Below are 21,143 nucleotides of genomic sequence, written 5' to 3' on the forward strand. Positions count from 1 at the left end.
TAATTAAATAAACGACGTCGAATAGAAGTGTTTCGTCCACCGAGCCAGCTGGATGCTGAACGATTCTCATTAAGGTTAATTATACGACGATTAGATTAATCAATGAGTGTCGTTAGGGAAAAAAAACTCTGTGTGCGGGATTCAAGGGCCGCGATGTTTAATTACACGTGAATCGTGTAACTCGTTTGCTGCGCAAATATCCGAAAAAGCATGTAAAACAAGTAGGTATCCGAGAGCTGTGAATTGAATGGAAAACTTGTTAACGACCATTTAATATATCCCCTTTTTGAAACGAATCTTTCAATGTGTCCTGTCGCTCGATCCAACGATACTGGTGATTAACATTATTAAAGACTTTTAACGATTGTTTACCTGTAGGTAAAAAATAAAGTGAAACGACATCGACCATTTTGAGGGTGGATATTTTTAACGAAATCTTCGATTTTGTATTAAATATTAATCGAGAAACTCATTATTAGAAAAGTAATGCCTTTATTTGTAATTCTGTGATTTATTTGATTTGGAGAATTGGATTTTAATTTGGATAGAACGATTTTTAAATAAGATAAACTGAATGTTATAGAAAATGAGAAAAAATGTAGAAGTTAAAACGATAAGGTAGACAGTATAATTTCACGAGTCTACGTTCACGTGTTTTGGGCACAAATGGAAAAAGGTGTTTAAAAAATCTGTCTTTCTAAGTACATATTGGGAATGTACATTGTCAATTTGTATAGAAGATAAAGTCACGATTGTAATATGTTTAAGAATTAGAAAATCAGCCATAATCAGAACAAATTCAATTCACTGCAGTTTTGTACGAAGAGACGAGAGTTAGAGGAGCAAAAAGTGGTGGTAACTAACGAGTATGGTGAGGATCTGTAGCTCTGAAAATCCAATTAATTTTAAATACTAGACGATATTCATAAAAGGTGTATTGCAGAAGCAAAAATCGTGTGGTACGTTTCAATCACAAAATTAAGAAACAAAGACTGTAATTTAACTATCATTACATTATACAGTAACCATATTTTTATGTGTGTACTTGTTTAGAGAAATGTCATTCTTTGGATAATTATAGAATTCGTATAGTAAAATAAAATCAAAGACAATTATTTTTCTTGACACAAATAATACAATTTATTAAAGAGAAATAAATTTGTAACACGGATAAGTTATGTACTTTATACTAATATTATTTTTAACCTCGATCACTTCATAATGTGGAGAGTAGAGAGTGACCGAGAAAACATATAGTAAAAGTGAGAGCATATAGAGAGCGAGAGGGTACATAGTGCTAGATATAGAATAGTAGCACAGTCTAGATTAATTATTATTATTAACTTCATATGTATACTTTCCAATCAATTATTTTAGAATACATTTGTAAAGTCTCCGGATTGATAATCAGATTTAAGATACTTTTGAAGGGTTAAATTTAACCACATGTCACGAGCTGTCCTCCCTTCTTCCTTATACAGCTGATTTTTTTTTTTCATAAATCAACTTACGTATTCTCGTCTACAATCGTGTACATTCAACGTTTTAACATTGGATAAATGTTCCCACAGTCTTATTAACAAGTGGATTCCCCGCCAAATTGGCGAAAGAATGCTTCTTCTTCGGTTAAAATCTTGTCCTCGTGCTTCTGAAGTTTGCCGCCTGAGCTCATATAAAATTGTAATTTCGCAAAGATTAAAATTTTCTATGGAAGGAGAAGATACCCAAGACAGTGCTCAAAACTCTTGTCCTTGCGATTAAACATGGCGAGTGGTATGAGGAAACTTAGAAAGAACTTCCTAACTAGCGGAACGAACATTCAGTAACTGACACTGCAGAAAGCATCGAGCGTTTGGTAAAAGTACGAACATTTGTAACGTTAATAAGATGCATTTAATATTAACTTTCTTCGAATGGAAATACACGATACTTGTATGATCCTTTCGTTTAAACATTTAGAAAATATAAGGAGAAAGAAAAATTCAAGTTTCGAGAAAATTGTTTTCAAAGGTGTTCCCAATTTCTCAAATATTCATTTCTAATATTCTTCTTTCAGTTAATCCCTCTGGAACATATCGAATTCAGAAAACGAGAAACAATCTCTGTAGTTACTTTAAGTGTACAATAAAATCAAATTGATTTAGTTACTTTAAGGGTATAAGGAAATCAAATTTATTTAGTTACTTTAAAGGTACAATAAAACAACATTTATTTAGCAATGTGTGCAAATATCCTTGTAATTGTTCAAATTTTCACAACACACTAGAAGATTTTATACGCAACGATTAAAACGAATTCTTTTCAGTCTTGGTATACTATATGCTACCTATTTCGTTCGCCGTTGGCAGCTAGTCATTATTGATTTTACGGGGTCAATACCGGCAGCTTTCTAACTTTAATATTTCCAGCATCATATTCTACACGTGTACACAGTGTCGTGCTTTCTTTTTTTCTATACGGTCACGCTTTTTTCCAACGGCAACAAGTTAGACAGAAAGTCCATTAAAACGGCGAACGTCAGCTCCAATATAAAATACTCTGTTTCGCGCCAGGGATTGGAACACCCCCGCAGGATTGATTGGAACACTCCCGGCTTCTCCATCAATATTGTATCATGTATTCGTAACGAATTGCGAGAATTACACATAATTCTGTTAAGTCGGTTTCATTGATTTTCTTCTTTTCAACGATTTTTTGAACTTTCATTGTTCGCAAAATAATTCGGTACAGTCCAAGTCTTTCTTTTTAACGATAAATTAGACCATAAGGGGAGGAACATAATGGAACGTTCATAGAACGATTTCCTTCTTTCGTACAAGGATTTATTGCGATCCCGAAATCGATTACATTTGTCTAATGGATCTCTCAGACCATTTATTTAACGAGCAGTTCTCTTTCACTCGCTGGCGAGGTTCGACTTGATTTTAGCTGCTGTTAATTACATCTTAAAAGTAAATGAATGTGAGAAGTTTTTACCTGAACCAGAATTCAATATCCTGCAAATTCGATGCTTAAATTCCACCCACCGACAGGATCTTCGTTAATTGCTGTCTATTAGGGCCGCACCTTATTTGACCAAATTGAGTCGGGAGTGCTTGAGATGAAAATTTACGGAAAGTCAATGAAAAAATTAAGCTAATTACGTTAATAGGTTAGAATTATATGAAATAATTTGCAGTGATACAAATTCAGGAATAATTCTGTTGAATAAATAAAATATATACAAATACAATTACAAGATCTTGAAACGAAATAATTTTGAGAATTTGGTCGTTATGTGTAAATTGAAGTCAAAATGAAGTAAGCCAAACAACAGCTGCGAAACAAATAGTAATAGTAATGCAAAAAAGATGATATTAATTACCTTCAATTACTTTAATCCATTAATATATTCTTCACCTTGGAAATGTCAGTTTCTACAATTGAAGAAAATAAAATAATAATAAGAATAGTCAACTCTACTATATTCATACAACAGTACCATCGTGTAAATGGTTTTATTTATTTTCTCGATTTTACTAACAATTATAAAATAATTGAAACCGGAGGCGTATATAAATATTGCAAAGAATGTAATTGTAAAAACAAAATCTAATAAAATGAATTCCAATTTGATACGAATGTTGTGAAAAGTGCTGGTCAGATTTTTTATTCAAGACTGATTTCCGTAATATTAACAACTTATCATCTTTTTGTATATTAAAGTTTGAATACGCATATGATTAGGGCATATTATTTGTAAGAATTAAATAGCTAACTAGAAATAAGTATTTAACTGTGAGGTACTCATTTTGACGAGTATTATACGAGGATTGAGATTACAAACGGTATATCGAGGGTCAAGTTCAAGTGCTGGAACGCTCGATTAAAGAGAAAAATGAATTAGTCGGATGAAGCACGTATAGCTTATCACGCGACGGCTCAATAAGTGGCACGTGTGTCGTCGAATGGCTTTGCGGCCGACGAGGTGTCGGCTGGCTTTGACACATAACGTGACACGTGTAATATGTAATCGTCTCGTTGACGTAGTACGATTGAATTATCACGCTCTTCGAGCATCCCCTTGCGTTCTTTGCTACGGTACCGGGGGATTAACCGCTCCTCCTTCTAAGCCCAAAATCCCAAGTTCTTCCTATTCGTTTCCATTAATCACTTAATGGTCGTGCTGGAGTTAACTTGTACGTACGGCTACACGCGCGTATGTCTGTTAGCAAAATTGTAATTTCGACGATATTTAAACTTTACGTTTTTGTCTCCAGATCCGATTAAAAAAAAATAGGTTTATTGAAAAAAATAGGTCCCTGGATAAGAATGGTTATCTATTTCAGTTTCTTAATTTCTTTGATATACAGATATCCTATTTAAGTCGGTACAATGAAATTTCTCGTGAATAACTAACGAAGAAAAAGAAAAATGAAAACTTCTTTCATACTTTTAAAAGGGGATTTAAAAGACATTAGTTCTTTTCTCGTCGTGGGTGTGTTCTAGGTTATTTCGAGATCAACTTGTTTTTTCTTATCTTAAAACTATATACTTTATTTTTGGAATTCTATTGTACGCAAAAGTATGTAATTTTTGCCTAAACATTTTTTACATTTATTACATTAACACGTCGTTACATCAATAACAATGCAATGTAATTTTTCGATACGGAAAGGTCATAATAAATGACCTTTTTTTTAAATTACTTACCTACGAGATATACCATTGTATCAATTTAAATATAACACCCTGTATATTTGTTATTTGCAAATGTGGTTTAAAACGTTTTAAATATATCTTGAAGAAAATTACATTTAGCATAGAAAAAGTCACATAAACTCTCTTTCTACATTGTCTAATAATGAGAAAATCAAATGAAACCTTATTCGTTGCATACTCGATTCACTTTTTTCAACGTATTCTGCTCTGTTAATTCGCAATATCTACCAATATACGTACAATATAAGTCACGAAAGGATTACGTATTTCTGTCGAGTATTACGATTCGAGAACGTCCTGTACGAAAACAGCGAACAGAGATACTCACTGTGCCTATCGTACTTCCGTCTTGTCTTCTCTTGTACATCGACAAGGGAATCTGAGTCATAGAAGTTCATGCTTGAACGTCCACGAAAACTCAAGATTCCATCGAAAGTGGGTCAATCGAAGAGGCAGCCGTCTGCTGGAAAAGCTCCGAGCTTGGTCCATTGTCGCTTCGAGTGGTCGAGCGTGCTTGGCGTCGAGAGAATTACCTCTTATACCCATTCCACTGCGTCTTTTTTCGAGACCTTCTTGCCAATTAAAGCTCCAGACTGAGCGTCTCGCTCGAAGCAGTGCTCAATAAGGAAGTTCCCGATGGCGGTTCCGCCTTCCTGCGGAATTTCACGAGCCATTGACACTCCTGGCTTTGATGAGCCTCGTTGTTACATGCTCGACGGCTCGCTTTAACATTGCAAAGGTCCTGGAAGCTCTCGAATTTCGAAACGGCAGTTTCCATCTATTTTCGAAGCCGCATTTTTGCAATCTTGTCGATGAAAAAGAGAAAATTTAACATTGCCAAAATTGATTAAAGAAGACTCAAATTACGTGTGAAATATTCTCCCATAGGATTGGTTACGGGGTAGATAAAAAATATCTGGTCCAAATCTATAGAGTGTTACTTGAAGAGATGATCTTATAGAAATTTTCAGACATTCGAGAAATGACGGAAAATTAAAATCAAGGTCGAGAAAATTGACGAAAGAATTTCGAAGAAACAGTTTCCATCGATTTTCGGATGCACGTTTTTACGGAAGTTGTATAAACTCGGCAGTGGAAGAGAGAAAATACTCATTGTCAAAATTTTTCAGCGATCTACGCTCATGTATTGTTTGCTATGCAAACCCATTTTTTTCGATTGTAATTTTTTTTTTATTGTTTGCGAAAAATTCTTTTTTTTCCGACGAACGATTTATTGCTTTGTTGAGTCAGCGATGCGAGTTTTAATCACCATTTTATTTTCTGTCGGAAATACATTTCTATTCTCTCTGTGGAATTGTAGCGGTTGTCATTGTTGAAGTATACAATCCTATTTCACTCGAAGTTAACGTCAAAATTATATTTTCTTAATATTTTCATACAGAATTGTGTCCCCTTCAGATACTTAAGTTACAGTTACAGGATGAGAAATTCCGAGCAAGGATATACAAATTACTATTAATATCACCTCTTAATTTCGTTCGAAAATTTTGAATCCTGATACCAATAGGATACAAGTGACATTTAGTTTACAGATGAAATACATTTAATTAATTCTAATTAATTAAATATTAATTATCACTTAATCAAAGTTCCTTGATTGTTTCCTCACTTCCTATCTAAATGCTTCTATTACAATTCAAATTATAACTTCCTCCGATAATTATACGATAAAAATTACAAACTGTGTTAGCAACATTTTACCTTTTTCTAATATTCACTTATTAATCGCCAAAAGTATATTCGTCGTCTGATAGAACGACGACGAACGCGATCTGTCAAAGTCGAGTTTGCCACAGAGAACTCGCACGGACGAAATTCATCGTTTCCACTCAACGGATTGAAAACATCCGGTGCCTCTTCATAGCATCGCGAAGATTCTCATCTTACACAAGGAACATCGTGACAACAAAAAATAAAACCAACGAAGTGGAAAACGAACAAGGACAATTGTGAATTACACCTGTTCGCAAGAATCGAATTTTTCTCTTCTTCGCGAGCTGTTTGTCATTAAATCCCCAGGCGGGTAAAAACTGAAAACTCGTTTAAACTTCGTATGTAAACACTCGTGTTCGATCGCCCCGTTGCTTCTCACCATCGCTGAGCAATCCCTTGAAGAGACTATATAGGTCGTTTCCCTCTGTACGCGGTTTCAAGCTCGTAATTTTTCTTTAAACCCCGACTGGACGTTGCCGTGGCCGCGGAAGAAGTTCGAAAGTCCACGAGGAAGAGCTACCCGTAAATCGTTGACTCGATAAAGCAGGACATAACACTTTGTCTCAGGTATAAGTGCACTTGGTGACTTTCAAAGTGTACCGGCTGAGGTGGTTTGTTTCGCGTAAGAGAGACTTGCGCGTTGAAAGTTGAAAGTCCACTGTCAGTCCAGAGACCATGGTCCCCCACGAGGCAACTGACCGCGGCAAACAACGTCTCTACGTATCGAGTTGCAATAGCGTTTCGCCGGCACTGCGAACGAATAAATTCATTCGAGCTGACGAGATCTAACAACGTTATTAACTGCAACTCATTCCCCCGTAGCTGAAGAAATTGTTTCCCCTCTATTCGTTTTCAAATCTCAGTGTCTCGAAAATAAAGAAGAGACTCATTGGGATTGTAAGAATGCGAATATGGTCGAAATAATTTCGTTTGTTTCTTTGCAGAAATCTATATAAATGTTATACAAATTGTAACATCAACTACTGGAACATTATCGGTCAATTTTCCTCGGTAAGAGTTAATTAACGGATAAACCTATGTGTTCTTAATTTCATAAGTCAAGGTTGATCTTTGGGATTATTTTGAATTGGTAATTTTATCGAGATCGTTAATAACATTACACTGACTCGTGTAAATTCCTTCTTTGTTTCAAAGAAACGGAAATATGCAGTATGTCTCTGATAACGAGAAACGAGATCTTTTCCAAGCAAAGGCAGTATTGGTCGAGGAAATGGTTGAACAGCTTAATAAATATGATCTTCCTTGAAGCGCAACAACGCAAGCAGATCCTTAGTGCAACTGTGTATCTTTTATGCATCGGGCTGATACCCCTCATTATCCCGCGTATAAAAGGACTGGAGTAAGGTCAATGAAAACTGAATCTCTTAAAATGAAACGTATCTCTTAAAGAAATTGAAAAATTAACGATTTATATTATTTTTCAATGAAATGTTGGATTTAGCGACTTCCAAGAACAAGTAGTTTCCATCGTCGCTTTAATGGTAAATTAAAAATAATTTCCTATGTTAAAGAAATATAATTCTTTGTAGCTTTCGCGTTTAGAAATTTATTTCTTTATTTGTCGATGATAACAAAAGTAGTTTCAAAATGTTTATTAAACGTCGTACTCGGTAACAAAGTATTAATTTGAGATCTTTCCGTTTTTTTTTATTTATCGAAGGGGACTTAAAATCAGGGTTGAAAGGTTTAAGTAAAAATTTAAACAATGATGCTTATATGGACAATTTAGATGTGTCTGTATATATTTGATTGTTGCTTTGCACTAACCAGCAACTTCTATAGCCATTAAGACGAGACCTGCTCTTCACTTGTTATAACTTTGATAGCAAGCATCTTGACGAATAAATTAAAAAGATTCTTTATCATAATTCTAAATGACGCATTAGACAATTTTCATCGAATTTGTATATCTCAACGATAGCTGTTACAAAGAATCCATTTTTTACCAGCTATTTTAGTTTATAGATTGTAAAATATCATACTGTGTTGTTTAGCAGGGTGGTCAAATATGTGAAACTTTTCAATGCAATAGTGTAACATGAATTATTTACTCTAAAAGGACCTGCAATTTTATTAGTTCAACGTACATTTAATTTATATTTAAAATTTATGAACCTTTACGACGATTTCTGTACAGTAACTAGTAGCAGTACACGGAATACGTAACTAATGATCAGTATGCAGAACGCAGAGTTTTGTCAAACTCTGTATGCAGGAAAACGTTTTGCATTTTGAGTGGTTGAGATAATAATCTTATTTATGATTCAATTACACAGTTTATCGAAATCCATACCGAATTGCGGCTCCAATTCCTCGAGACTATACACACAAATTATCTTCCTTATTACACGATGCTTGACATTCTTCAATAATTTGGAGCATTGTCCACATTATAATTGTACCATTCCGAAGTAAATTTCGGCATCGTTGCTCCAATAATTGCGTACCATTGATTAGAATTATATCAAAGTGATCTTTAATCGAGAAACTTACTTATACATAAGAATAGAAAAAGAGAGAGTTACTTATACATCAAACTGATCCACTTATCAGATACTTACACTTTTCAGAATTTTATCCATATTAACCGTTCAACAATATCTGTCCCATATATGTATTTTTATTTGATATTTTCCGTCGTTGAAATTAATTTTACGTAGTACCATACACTGCGTGCACCTTTCGCAGATTAAAAACATAAAAATTTTTAATACCTTCACCGACTACGCCGAACGTGTAATTTTTCGGAGTTTATTACCGAGTACATTCCACGACGAAAGTTTTCCTTTTGTTCGTTACACACTCTTGTATGTAATATTTTTACGGTCAGCGTGAGCGATCAATTTCACCAAGTAGCGCAACGACATCGTGCACGGTTTCCGATAGGGTCTACAACCGGTAATTCTTGTTGGAATTTAGTCGAATGTGTAACTCGTGCGTCGACCTCGCGCAAGAACAGGTGAAAATCCGTGGAATGTCGCAACGGTGGCTCCGGCAAGAATCGCGATGCGAGGACACGATGATCGCGAGCACAAAAACGCATTATCGGCAGCTGGAAGGGACGCCCGATTCGGTTAGGTTCGTTGAAACTCACGGACACACCGTGGGCTGTAACGAGACGATGTAGGTTTTACCGGGACGAAGACGTCTCGACAAAAAACGTCCCTGTTTGTCCCGGAGACTTTGTACGATTTCACTGGACGCATCGTGTGCAGGCATTACGACGAAAATTACCACGATGCACGACACAATTTCGAGATCGTGCGTTTTTTTGCCTCACTTCGAGAAATTCTACGAATTCTACGTGAAAAGAAGATGTATGTCGTTTCGCGAAAAATTCGACGTCCACTTCGGCTTATGATTCGATTACCGTAAACGAGGTCGAGATCATTTAAGGGGGGAAACTCGAGTAAAACGTTAAAATGAAAATATTTGACAATTTTTTTATAACGTAACACTTTCCATGTATGGGTTACTTAACATTTTATTTCAATTTATCGACTTTCTGCGAAGTAATAATATTATTATCCATGAGTCTACCTGTTGACAGGGTGCAGTATAATATTTTCTAATGTCGATTCAAAATAAATGATCAAATGGAGTTTCTTCTCCTAATAGAACTACGCATCGTATGAAGCTAAATCCGGTTAAAAAGAATTTTAAGTTGATGATAATACGTGGTTCTGGAACTTCTTTCAAATTTTCAGAGAAATTACTTTTCTTCTTAAGAGGATCTGGTAATTTTTTGGATATTATTTTGAAACTTCGTATTTTAAAAGCATTATTATGGAAATATTGTAACGAGATTTAAAAAATTTGACATCCTGCAGAACTCTGTATTAAACTCTTGTACGTAAAGTTTTTATATTTTAATACTCTAAAAAAAATTTGTATTCGAAGAGCGAAGCACTGATAGTTCAAAACGTTGAATGTTTCCATTTTTTAACCGACTTAAGGAACAGATTAGAAACTTCAGCAAAGTTGAATATTTCTGTTGAAAGGAATGACATTTGTTGTGGTTTGCTCGGTAGATAATCTGTATTAAAAAACTTCTTGAGTTTTCTCTCTAGTCCCGAAATATTGCCCTAAGAGATAATTGAGAATGAAAAACTGTTTCTTCTTACGTCTTATTTTGTCAGTAATGTACTTGTTATTCTATATGATTTCTACCAATGGTAATTTTATTTACATGTTTACAAATCTTAGGGTTTTAATATTTCAACTTATGAAACTGTTAATAAGCAAACATTTATACAAATTCAGCTACTGAATGCTCGTGTACGAACATAATTCATATTTCTTGACATTAAGTATTTGTTATTCATCGTTAGAACCTTTTCGACTTCGTTGTATTTTTAACTACAAATTGTCACTAAAAAAGATCTACAACGAGGTGAAATACGTTATGCTGGTGAATAAAAAATACTTAATGGTTTGAAACACGAGTTGTGCCCATTTATACAATAAAGTGGATTTTCAAATATTAATGTAATTTCTGATATTCTTTTTTTTCTCCTTTTTTTTTTTAAATTACTCCGTAATTTTTTGAAGAACGTTTCCACAAATGAGGATACGAGCGAATGTGGATGGGATCTTCTAAAATGGAAATCGTATAGAATTCGTGATCACATCCGAGCGTATTCTTTTGACAAAGTATGGCAGTAATGGAACGACGCCGTTAAAGTTGAAATTCAAAGATGTAATTACGTTTTACGCGATGATAAAAAATAGGAGTGGAGCGGCGAATTTATTAAAAACTTTCTTCTTCCAGATGAGTTCAGGAGTAAGGTTGCTTGCGAAAATGACGTCATCAGTCTTGTCTGTCATCCTGATCAGAGGGTTGCCATTCTTATTGCAACATTCGGCAGAACGGAACACGAATCTCATCAATGTCCACAGCCACACGGTGTAAAGGAAGAAAGTGAGTAAATTTTATAACCATCGTCGAATTTTATAAAAGTTCAATATTACTCACACAAGGCAAAGTATACTCTGCTGCATGTTACATCCTCGTGGTTAGTACAAAAGAGTATATCATTAAAGTATCTTGTTAAAAACATACTAGGAAGGAGAGGAATGTTTCTTCGTAACATCTTTTCATGTATCTGTGATTTCCTCCTTCTCATTACTGGGAAAGAATAACCAGCAATATCAAACTATCTGTTAAACTAATTCTGTCATAAATGTATAACGAGTACAGTACTCGTGCAAATCCTAGTCCCAGTAATAGACTATAAATCTTGATTATTAATCAATCCGTAATTTACTTTATTACAATTTTTAAAACAATTAATTAATATTTAAATGTTTTATATATATTCCGCACAATCGACATTTTATAAGTAATTATACTTATGTGAATTTTCACGAGTAGAAATTAACCTGTTTATTATTATACTGAGAAATTTTTATTTTATAATTTGAACGATACGTTAATCCTCTTTCGAGTAAGCTGAAATTAAAAACTGTATTTAACGAATACTTATATTTTATCGATTGATGAGTATAGTGTGAGTTTTGTAGTCTTAAAAAGATTAGGAACTTTGTTGCAAGATAATATCTTAGTAACTTCATTAAATATTATTCTGAAAACGACAAAGCTTTCACGGAAGATAATGGGCGAAAAGTTATTCGGAAATTAGTAGGTCATTAAATGTTTATGGCAACGTAAACATTCATGAGCGTGCTGTTAAGGAAAGTATATAAACGATATAAGCGATACAGTCTAACGTCAGCTTATGAATCTCAAGAAGCAATTTTATTTAGTACAAGTTTTGATATAAAGTTTTTAGTTTTTGCAAAAATATCATACTTTGGTTTTAGTTTACAGTTTAACGGAACTTGAGCAGTTTTGACAAATTGAACCGATATTAAATCTCTTTATAGCATTTGAGTTATTAATATCGTTACCACAGTGTATAATCAAATGAACGATTTAGTGTTTCGTTACAAATTAAGGATTAAATTCTTTTTTAATGTACTGCATGGTTAGCTATATTAATTTGTAATATAAGTGTAATACAAAATTTCAAAATTTAACGTAGATTAAACAAGCAGGCACTTTAAGAATTGTTATTATTTAGAACTGCCAGGTCTGAGTTAAGTTTGAATTGAGTTCAATTGTCGAAACAGAACTTTCGATTTTGGAATTCAGTATAAAATTATTCAAAACAAGACTGTCTCTAGCTTTAAAAAATATTACATTTAAAATATCGGTTTCAATGTGTGTCTACTTAAATGATACGTCTTCCACGGGATTGGTTACAGGGTGAATATAAAATATCTGACCTAAAACTATAGCGTTACCCGAGAAAGATGACCTTATGGAAATTCCGACAGACATTCGAGAAATTAAGGAAAGTTCGGTGGTTAGGAGTCGTAAACCTTAAAGTACCATCATGGAGGTTACATTGAATTTAGAAGGGATGCTGAGCGAGTCATTACTCTCGATCCCCCCTTTAAGACCGTTTCATCATTTAATTAATAAGTTTTCGAACGGTGCGTTTCCAATCAAATTACAAATATGAAAACTGTTTCAAAAATGTTTAGAATATTCCTCTTCTTTTTTTGCGTAATAATTCTTTCTCATTCGTTGCATCACTTTTCGATCGTTGCACTGTGAAAAGAAAAGATCGTGTTTACGATCTCTTTTACATACCACATGGGTATCCATTGATTCGAAATTCTTTTACAGTAGTCCTTTATAAGACACTGAAACTAAGGGTTGGATCGCCATCAATTTCATCGCGACGATATATGAACGGTACCTTCCCGAGGACAACACCCTCGAATACATTGAAACGCCATTGGTCACGTATCCCTCCCTATAAAAGGGACCTTTTTACACGATTCGTTGACTTTAGCCTCCTTTACTCTCTTTATCGTCGAAATCCTTTATAACTGTTTCTGATTATACGTCTCCCAAATTTTCGACGCGTAAGTGTGCTCGAGGAAACGAGATTCCAAAGTATCCTGCAGAACTACAAATATTCCTTGAACCCTTCTCTCCGCAGAATGAAAAATTCAATGCGCTTCTCGAGGTTTCCCATGAAACGCTGACAAACGAATGCAGTATTCGCGGGATTCAGAAGAGGACGAACATTGTAAGCAATAAATCGACTGCCCATTCGAATGGTAAAGAAGTCGTTCAAGGCGACTCGTCTCAGAACTTTTACACAATATTTTGCAGGATTTTGCCCCCTCCCTTCCTCGAATGTCAAATACTGTTGCAAGTTCGAAGAATTTCAAAATCATGAGGTTTTATGGCGCGAGACTCGACTCGGAAGGAATCGCCCATCGATTTTTCACCGTCGAATAAACTTCCAACCAGTCGGGCTCTTCTTTGCGATCGACTGCTCGCTCTGAACGGTTCAAAGGCTCCCAAATGTTCTTTGGTTTCGTCGCTCGAAAGCGACAATGAGGGACACGTAATAGGCCTTTATCCAATGGTCCTACCTAGTATCGTCGCCCACGATATCGTTTCGATCTACGCGTTCCTTCGTTCTGTAACACATCGGCTGTTTCTGTCACGTCCTTAGCACAAAGGAACGTGCTGTCAGGATGTCAGGTTGGAGCGACTTCCAAGTCTGAAACGGTTTACGATTCTCAACGGGCGTGGATTAGAGAAGTCGTGGATTAATTTGTCGAGAGTTAATAGAAATTTGGCATTTCCTTAAAGGATTCTAAAGACAGTGAATCCGATTGAAATTAACGAGTCACGAGTAAATTTGTTTAAAGGCTATTTTGTTTAAAGTTTCTTTCTTAAATAAACGTTTGCACAATTTTGTACTGGAAGTTGATGCTGTGAAATTGGTAACGTTTTTAAAGAAATATTATTTGAAACCTTGACAAGCTATAAAATAAATACATTATTATGCAACTTAAAGAAAACTGATCCTCATTGAAGTTTATATATATATATATATATATATATATATATATATATATATATATATAAAGTGCTAATATTTACATTTTAATTATATTTTACAAAATTTAATGCAAGCAAGAGAACAATGTATAAACATATCTATGTTAAAATAATCTCTCGATTAATTATTTACAGAGAGCAAAAATAAAACGACTCTTTAGATCCATTGGTGTGTTCGATCTGAAATTCGCAATTAAATGTTGGATTATTAGTCACGAATTATCGAAGTTGACACTTGAAATATGTATTGTAAAGTAGCCACTCTTTAAACCGATATACAGCTTTCATTTGACAAACGATCCTCGCTGTTCCCAATTCGAAAACCATTTTTAACGAAGCATCGTACGGACACGTTTGAATAAATCAATTTTGTCTGGTTACAGCGTGCAAGGCGTCAAATGCGACGAAAACTGTGATTAATCTGTGCCATGGAAAGCGACGTTGCTCCGTCGTAGCAAACAGTTCGACGTTCGGTGAACCCTGCAGTTTAGATACCAGAACTTACTTAAGGGTTGCCTACACCTGTGGTGAGTACGAGTTGTCTTCATAACTATGCACGATGATATAACACACCCTTTTGAATAATACATCTATTGGAATTTTGGGTTATGGATGCGATTAAATAATAGCTCGGTATTTCTATTTCATCGATAAATCAAACTTTATCAATATGTATACATGCATACATTCATATATTCATATATGTACACGTACATGTATACGGTTACCAGAGATGATTTTTGTTGTATCATCTTTAGATGCTATTGGAAATTCAACAACATTAAATTGGATATCCGCGTAAAATAAATTTATCCTTCGAAAGTTTCAATTTCTATTACGGTGGTCCTTTTGAACCGAATCTTTCATCAGTTACATTTTTATATATAATTATATGTACAAAATTAATAGGAAACGTACTATTAGATTTTGTAATTATTAAATTTTTAACAGAAAATTTTTCTTAAGTGAAATCACAAGGGATTATCTTCCAAGAGAAAGAAATTAACGTTTCCTGGAAACATGGAAAGGACAACAAATTTCTGTTTTGCAAATTTACCGCACGATTATTTTATTCAATATTTTATACCCTTGTATTTATTCCACTCGTTTGCGAATTCAATTTTAATAACAATGTCTATTCAAAATAAAATGTGTATTACAATTCTGAATATTCACTCGAAAAAGTGAAAGTATCAAAATTGTTATGGAAAAAGATTTATTTCCTGCATTCGTGAAATCGTCTGCTCGACAAGACAATATGTTTGAGTAATTAATACGGTAGCTGAGAAGACAATTTTTGGTACAGAAGGCTCTATAAAATGCGATTCATTACTTCTAATATGTCTTTTATTAGCAAACATTACATTTCTAAATTACACTGAAAAAATATTTTTGAATTAATTGTGATCGTATTAGTTCCAGTTGTTTTAATATCAGCTGCTAATATACGGAATTTTTATTTGTTCGATATTATATTGTTTTCGAAGCGCGAAATTGGTTTCCGGATGTGATAACACACTCCATTCGCGATCACTGAAAAAATCCGGGTCAAATTTGGACATATTTCTCGGGTGATCAATGCAGCGGAACATTTGTTTCCACGAAATGCCGTGCTTCCTCGAATCTCGTATGAAACCGTTCACTCGGGAAAAATATTCGCCGTTGCGTAATAAATCACCGCCTATTTTTAATTGCAGAGTAAAAACAAGCGCACAAAGGAAACATCCAATTCAATTTGACCCGTGAATTAAAAAAGAACAAACACTAACACACGCGCACGAACAATTTTTACGAACAATGTAACGTTTTGTGATGCAGTGTTTACTTTTCGGAAACCATTGAATAATGTGAATTTTCGACGAAACTTTAATTCACTTAACACGCTGTCGAATTAAATAAATAGAGATATTAAATTTAACACAATTTAAGACGATAATCGTGATGCATAAATGTAGAAATTTCAGAAAAGGAGTTGACTGATGTTGGAGTTGATTGTAAGAGATTGTCAATTGTACGAGTGGATAATGTGTAGTGTACTTGTGTACATGGTTGTAATAAAGTATGTGTATCAACACAACTAAGTATATAAATGTGGATTGTATAACTGCATATATATGTCTGTTCGCACGTATAACAGTGTCTCACGTGTGCGATTTAAATGTTTAACTCTGTTATACGTGTTAACAAATATATACGATAATATATACACTATAGAATTCATAGGTATATGTGCACTTAGTGTACATATAAGTTGGTGTTAAATGCACATAGTTCGTTACAACCAGTGCAATAAAACAATAAGAACAATTCGTCTTAGAGAAAATTCATTACGATCAGCTCTAACAATATTAATTGGTCGAAGGAACAAAATTGTAAATCTGTCTGTCGATATATCAGGATTCTTGCCGCAGTAGTTTGATTCTTCAAGCTGAAAACACAAAGCTATAAAAGATGAAACTTTTCGAATTTGAAATACAAACTCGTATGAGCCAATGACTTTCATTCTATATTTCATCGAATTTCGTGGATAAAATTTTTCAGAGTATTTTTCGATTTATCGGACCGTGTCATCATGTCGAATCATATTTTCTATTTCATTTCAATATGTCAGTAACGTTCTGAAAATATTGCCAATAATATAAGAGGTAATTGAAATTTTTCATTCCCTGGAGCATTTTTTAAACACGATTCATACAGGATAGAAAGCAAGAAATGTAATAGTGTCTTTTCGAAAGCAGTGTATACTTGTACTTTGTATACTTGTATAATTGTAATTCAAATTAGGGAACTCTAGAAGTACAGATCGATTATTCGATATTGTTATCTCGTCGACGCGTAGCAACGATTCGGAGAAATTGTTCTATAGACGATTTACTTTCCAGCGACTGATTCACTTCATAAAAGTATTTTATCTCAGAACAAAGGAGTTAAGAGTCCACAAATTAAAATAAATATTTATCGGGAAAAATAATTTAAAAATCAAATAATGTCGATCTAATGGAAAAATCCGTTCTAGAACTTCCTTCTGAAAATCATTTATTTTACATCTTTACCGCGCAATTTGTGAATGCATTTCGTACGAAAAAAATGAAAAGGAAGAGAAGCGAAATTAGATAAATAGCGAAATGGAAGAAAAATGAAACGAAACGAGATGCAGCTAAAACGCTGTTATACAACCTAACCTCAATTACGTGCGTACGTATGCAATTTTAATATAGGTCGAATTTAAACCCGAATTCGCTTCAATTCGTGGCTCGAAGATCGAGTAGAGGGAATTACGAGACGAAATTCGAAATTGGCGGGAATGTAACGTTCACATAGTACATGTTACGATTGAATATGGATCGATGTTGTAGGAAACAATCGAACGGTCGAAATATAGCGTCAGGTATCTCAATTTCTGACCAGTCTGATGAGCAAACAACGAAATGGTCGTTCGCGAATTGAAGATTCACGTTAATACTGTCGATTGACCCAAAAAGCTTCAGGACGATTGACGCGAGCTCGGCTCGCGCTCGCGAGAAGTTCCGCTGATGGCTTTTCACTCCGGATGGCTCGCTTCTGTACTTAATGGCCAGTCAGTTCGAGCGAAAGGACCGGCTTAATAGCCATTGTTTGAAGCGGTGGGAAGTGAATAATGATCGGTCGCATGCCACCCGAAGGTCGTACCGATGCTAACCTTCAATACCTCGAATTCCCCGATTTTCTAGTATGCCGAATGGGAAGGGTTCTTCCCCAGCTTTCAGCGTTCGCTCTTCCCCAGAAATTTCAATAGTTTTGACGCAGTCCAGATGCTGGTTCCTTCATTCGCCGCTTGTTGAGAATGTTTTCCATTGACTCTCACAGTGAGCGCAAAATTTGCATGTTGATTCAACGTAAATGTACGGCTAGAAATAATTTGATGAACGTCTATTCAAACGGGACGATGGTAATTCGAAAGTTGTTCGCATCACGGAAACCAAACGATCGATAACAATTTTATAGTATTCGATATTTCTTTCGTTCTTTGGGTCGTGTTCCAAAATTTTATTCTCGGTTCGTCTTAATTATTCTTAAGAACGATTTCAAGAGAATATTTCTTAGAAATTCTACTTTCGTGATCATGAGAGAATTTTCTACAGAATCTAAGAATCTACTGTATTCAATAAATATAAAGAAGGGTACTGTATTCAAATTTACTATTCACTATTTTACATATTTTATTTACGGATGTCTTCTTCTTTGTAGCTTCGAATAAATGGTTAGAAACAAACTTTATCGGTACGGTGGCACACTTTTTACATCATCGACGGAAGAGAAATGATCAGGTAGCCTATTCGTGAAAATTAATATTTTGAAATAATCAACACGCTGAGAAGGAAAAGTAATATTCGCGCAAAAATAATATTCAACTCTAGCGATGACGAAAAATCAAAATCAATTATTTACCGATAATCCGGTGATATTACAAATACATATTTTGATAAAAAACAGATCAAAATTTTGTACTATTTCATTCTGTGTATTTTCCATAAATATTTAACGCTCATAAATGTCAGATTTATATTCTTAGCACATTTTACGCGTTTGAAAATTCTCAATTTACGAATGAGTAACTTCTATGTACTCGAAGAAAAGAAACGACTCGAAGAAAACTTCGAATAGCCCCATCAGATGCGGAAAGAAAACCAAAACCACCCTGAACCTCGAAACGTTTGAATCCCCATGAAACTCACAACGAAAGTTCCATCGAAAATTGTCCCGTGGAAACGAAATTTCGTTCCGTCAACTTATGAATTTCGAAAAACAATTCTATTTGGTCCAAGTTTCGGTTTGAATTAGATTTAAGTACCGAATCAGGACTTTTGGTTTTGGAATCCTGTACAAAATTCTTAGAAACAAAACTGCCTCTGGCTTCAAAGATACTATACTGTAAATGTTGGTTTCGAAGCGAGTCTACTTAAATTACACGCGAAATATTGTCCAAATACGAGTGATTACAGAATGGATACAAAATATCCAACCCGGAACTGTAGCGTTACCTGAAAAAGGCGACCATACGAAAATTCTGAAAAAACATTCGAGAAACGCACGAATCCCCCATTGAACTCGGAACGGAACGTCCTCGCGAAAACACTGATCCAGGGAAAATTGCCTCGTGGAAACGAAACTTGGTTCCGATGGTTCCGTCACCGAAAAACAATCCTCGTCCGTCGCCTCGTCCCGCTATCGTGGACGTGGCGCGAAGACCCCGTAGAAAAAAAGGTACCCGGGCGAAGTGTCTCGACAAAGAACCGTGTAAAAACCAGACGGCGGGGCAATTTCGTAATCTCCGTGGCATCCCGCGGAGCGTGAAATTTTCAAAAACAGCCCCGCTATCTAACCACGGGCCACTAACGACTCCCCCGACGGTATCGTTCGCCATCTCGCCGGTGCATTTCCGCGTAAAATTCCAGAATAATGATACCGCTCGGCCTTTAACGACCACCACGTCCGTTCGACCAAGAATTCAGCCCCGCGCATCGAGCGTATACAATACGCCGTAACGAGCAGAGTCCGTTCCCGGTAACGCGAAGTTATTTCATTGTGCTCTCGTGAGTCCCGTCGCGGAAAACCGGGGAAGACATCGAAACCCCCGTACCTCGTTCACTCGGCCCTCTTTACCCCCCGTGCAACGTTCTTTTCTTCCTAACTGGGTTGAGAACTCATCCGGATTCAGCCGCGGACATTTTTAATGGCACTCGCGACAGAGAAACGGTCCCTGTGTACTCTGTCTACGACATTGTCGTGGCTCGCGTACAAGAGGAACGAACGACTGCTCACATTGTCGGCGTGTTTACGCCACCGCGTGGAATCGCGTTTGAAAAATAAACGGAAACGTCAGCTTCGCCACGGGCCGCGGAACTCGCAAACTCGATCGTCCTTTGACGTTCACATCGCGCGGATTCGAATTCAAGAAAGAACCACGTCTGGCTTCGAGGGTCATTCGGGAATGTACAATTAGGTGTTTACGCATCGCGTTTCTCGAATACGATTTAAGAACGTCGGCGATCGTCGAGCTGAGTCGGAGACAGGGTCTCGGGACAGAGACGGGCGAGTGGATTACTCGCGGGCACGGACACGGGCACGGGCACGGGCACGGGCAGAGATACCAATAGAGTGACTGAGTAAGTACAGGGTGGCCACTGAAGTATTGAAAAGCGTGGAAATGTTATAACGTGTTTGTTTTCTATCTTTTTTATTTGGTGGTCGTTTGAAGGTGTTTTTCACACCTGATATTTAACAAAATTACAAATTTTTTACAGAATAATAAGAAATTAAAGAAACGTGTACTTGTGAAAGTTATTTTTGTTTTATATCATTCGGTACTTTCAGTGGCCACCTTGTGTAAATTTTTGATCAGGAATGTTTGAAATTTGATTCGAACGAAAAGTGACGAATGGATGCAATTAAATGTAATTTAATTCCAATGCACTAAATTACAATGGATGCAATTTTCTAGTTATAGTAGTAGTATATAGGATTGTCGAGTATTATAGAAACTTATCCTCGTTTATAACGAATAGCAGAGCACCGATTGGAGTTGAGATAGCAAATTTTAACGATGGGCGGGAAATGGATCGGATAGTAATGTCTTTGAAAGATATAGTGCTTCTTATTAGTATTCGGTTCGTGTTAGACTCTTCGGTCTAAAGTAGTGTTATCCAAAGTCGACTCCCGGGAATTAAACGCCGTCTTCACCATAATCGACTATTACTATGGTACAGAGACGCGGTTG

At 35.5% G+C, this 21,143-nt stretch overlaps 1 protein-coding gene across 4 annotated transcripts in view; it reads left to right on the forward strand.

The window, feature by feature from the left end:
• Positions 1-21,143, forward strand: part of LOC143152023 (uncharacterized) — a 486,890-nt gene that overhangs the window by 343,387 nt on the left and 122,360 nt on the right. For all 4 annotated transcript variants that reach the window (XM_076321661.1, XM_076321663.1, XM_076321665.1 and 1 more), the window contains 2 exons: positions 11,228-11,377; positions 14,770-14,913. In XM_076321661.1, coding sequence (XP_076177776.1) covers positions 11,228-11,377; positions 14,770-14,913 — 294 coding nt within the window. The remainder of the gene's footprint in view (positions 1-11,227; positions 11,378-14,769; positions 14,914-21,143) is intronic.

The sequence above is a fragment of the Ptiloglossa arizonensis genome, chromosome 10, assembly GCF_051014685.1.
Source record: "Ptiloglossa arizonensis isolate GNS036 chromosome 10, iyPtiAriz1_principal, whole genome shotgun sequence".
In the NCBI taxonomy this organism is placed as follows: Eukaryota; Metazoa; Arthropoda; class Insecta; order Hymenoptera; family Colletidae; genus Ptiloglossa; species Ptiloglossa arizonensis.